Genomic DNA, 1751 nt, shown 5'->3' on the forward strand with positions numbered 1-1751 from the left:
CATCAACACCACTGGGGCTCTCAGCCAGGAGTGCACAGCCGTGCCCTTCTATTCGCGGGAACAGTTCCTGAGACTTCCTGCCACTTGCTGGAGGGGTGCGAGGGTAAAGCCTGGGCACTGGCCACCAGCGGCGGGCACTCGAGTATGACCAGGGTGGTAAATCGCCAACTGTGAAGCCCGCTTACGGGAAGGGGAAGGGAGCGGGACTCGGGGAGACAGGCAGGGAAGGCGGCCCCTCCGTAGCTACTCCTTGTCGTCCACGAGATCTGCTAGTTCCTGGAGCACTCGCAGGCGGCCACTGGCGTCGATGCGGCGCTTCTCACGGATGAGATCTTCCAGGCTGTGAAACCTGGCTGTGTGCACCTTGTTTTCCCCCAGGTGCACCTTGAGATAGTATTGCAGCTGCGGGGGCTGCGTGCCGGCCGGCACCTCCCCTCCCGCCTTGAACTCCCGCTTGCCAAAGCGGCACCAGGCGGCGAAGCTCTCCGAGTTCGTCCAGCAGATCTCCTCGCTCTTGAGACCCAGGTGGCCGCAGGCGTTCTGCACCACCAGCTCAGCCACAAGCGGGCGGTAGCGATACCAGCTATTCACCACCCGGCCCACGTTGGCCGCGCCCGCCTCGTACAGGCTGTCCTGGCGAATCTCGCCCTGGTGCAGGTGGATGATCTGCCCGCCGCCCACGTAGACGGCCCAGTGCGGGGCGGGCGCGGGCGGCTCCTGTGCTGGCTGCAACCACAGCAGCTCCAGCAAGTCGCCCGGCTCGCAGAGAGCCGGTAACGCGGACACCGCGTAGACGCTCAGGTCGGCGCCCTGAGGGCCGCCGCTCACTTTGGAAAAGATGCATTCCTGGCCCCGAAAGGCAGAGAACTGAGTTTCGTTGAGGACCAGCTGATGCAGCAGGTGGTGATGGTGGCGGTTGGGGCTCTCTGGGCAAGGGGTGCAGCCCGGAGGGGCCTTCACACCAAACTTGTCTGGCTGGCCGCGTTCGTCCAGGTCCTCCTCCTCATCCGAGAAGAAGTAGGCGACCCCGACCCTCAGTTCGTCCTTCTCGATCCCCGACGGGTCCCCCGTGGGCAGTTCGCTGTAGTTGAGGTGGGTGATGCGGTCCAGTTGGTTGCCCATCAATGACAAGACGAAGAGAGGGCCAGGAGCGGGGTTCTGCGGAAAGCACAGGAGAGGCAGAGACACGGTCAGAGTCGGGCTGCCTCTCCCAGCGTCTCTCCCCAACACTTGCAATGTTCAGAGGACCTTTACACCCACCAGCCCGCCCGCCCACACTAGAGTCACCTATTCAAGCTGAGACTCGCTGGAGGCAGAAGGGGTATAGAAGCAGCTACACTGTCCGGGGAGAGAGCGGAAACCACCACAAAGCCTTCACTCCCTTCTTAGAACCCGGTCTAATTCCCACAAGAAAAAAACATAGGCGGACGAGCAGCATCCTGGTGGGGTGGGCAGTGTGGGTTGTGGCAGAGTGGTAGACAGAAACCCATGAACGGGAGAAAGGTAAGGTTGTAAGATGGGGCGCCTAATGCCCCAGAACCAGGAGCAAATGGCGCTTATATTTCTGTCCCCACCCTCTCCAAACCACCTACCAGTTTTACACTAGGTCACACTCTTCACCTGACAGCGCCTCATACAAAGAAAATCGGACATATTTGCAGGCACTCATTTGACACTAACAAAATTTCGCACACTTGGGAGTCCCGAAACTAACAAGACTGGCACACTTTTGCGAATGCCACATACACACA

The 1751-nt window shown here is 60.4% G+C and overlaps 1 protein-coding gene across 1 annotated transcript; it reads right to left on the reverse strand.

The window, feature by feature from the left end:
• Positions 1-243: 243 nt before the first annotated feature.
• On the reverse strand, positions 244-1152 carry LOC102810637 (protein FAM84A-like). Its single transcript, XM_006869443.1, has one exon. It carries the CDS (start codon positions 1120-1122, stop codon positions 244-246), a length of 879 nt encoding a protein of 292 aa, XP_006869505.1. The 5' UTR covers positions 1123-1152.
• Between the last annotated feature and the right edge of the window lie 599 nt (positions 1153-1751).

Source organism: Chrysochloris asiatica, unplaced genomic scaffold (assembly GCF_000296735.1).
Source record: "Chrysochloris asiatica unplaced genomic scaffold, ChrAsi1.0 scaffold00131, whole genome shotgun sequence".
NCBI classification, from domain to species: Eukaryota; Metazoa; Chordata; class Mammalia; order Afrosoricida; family Chrysochloridae; genus Chrysochloris; species Chrysochloris asiatica.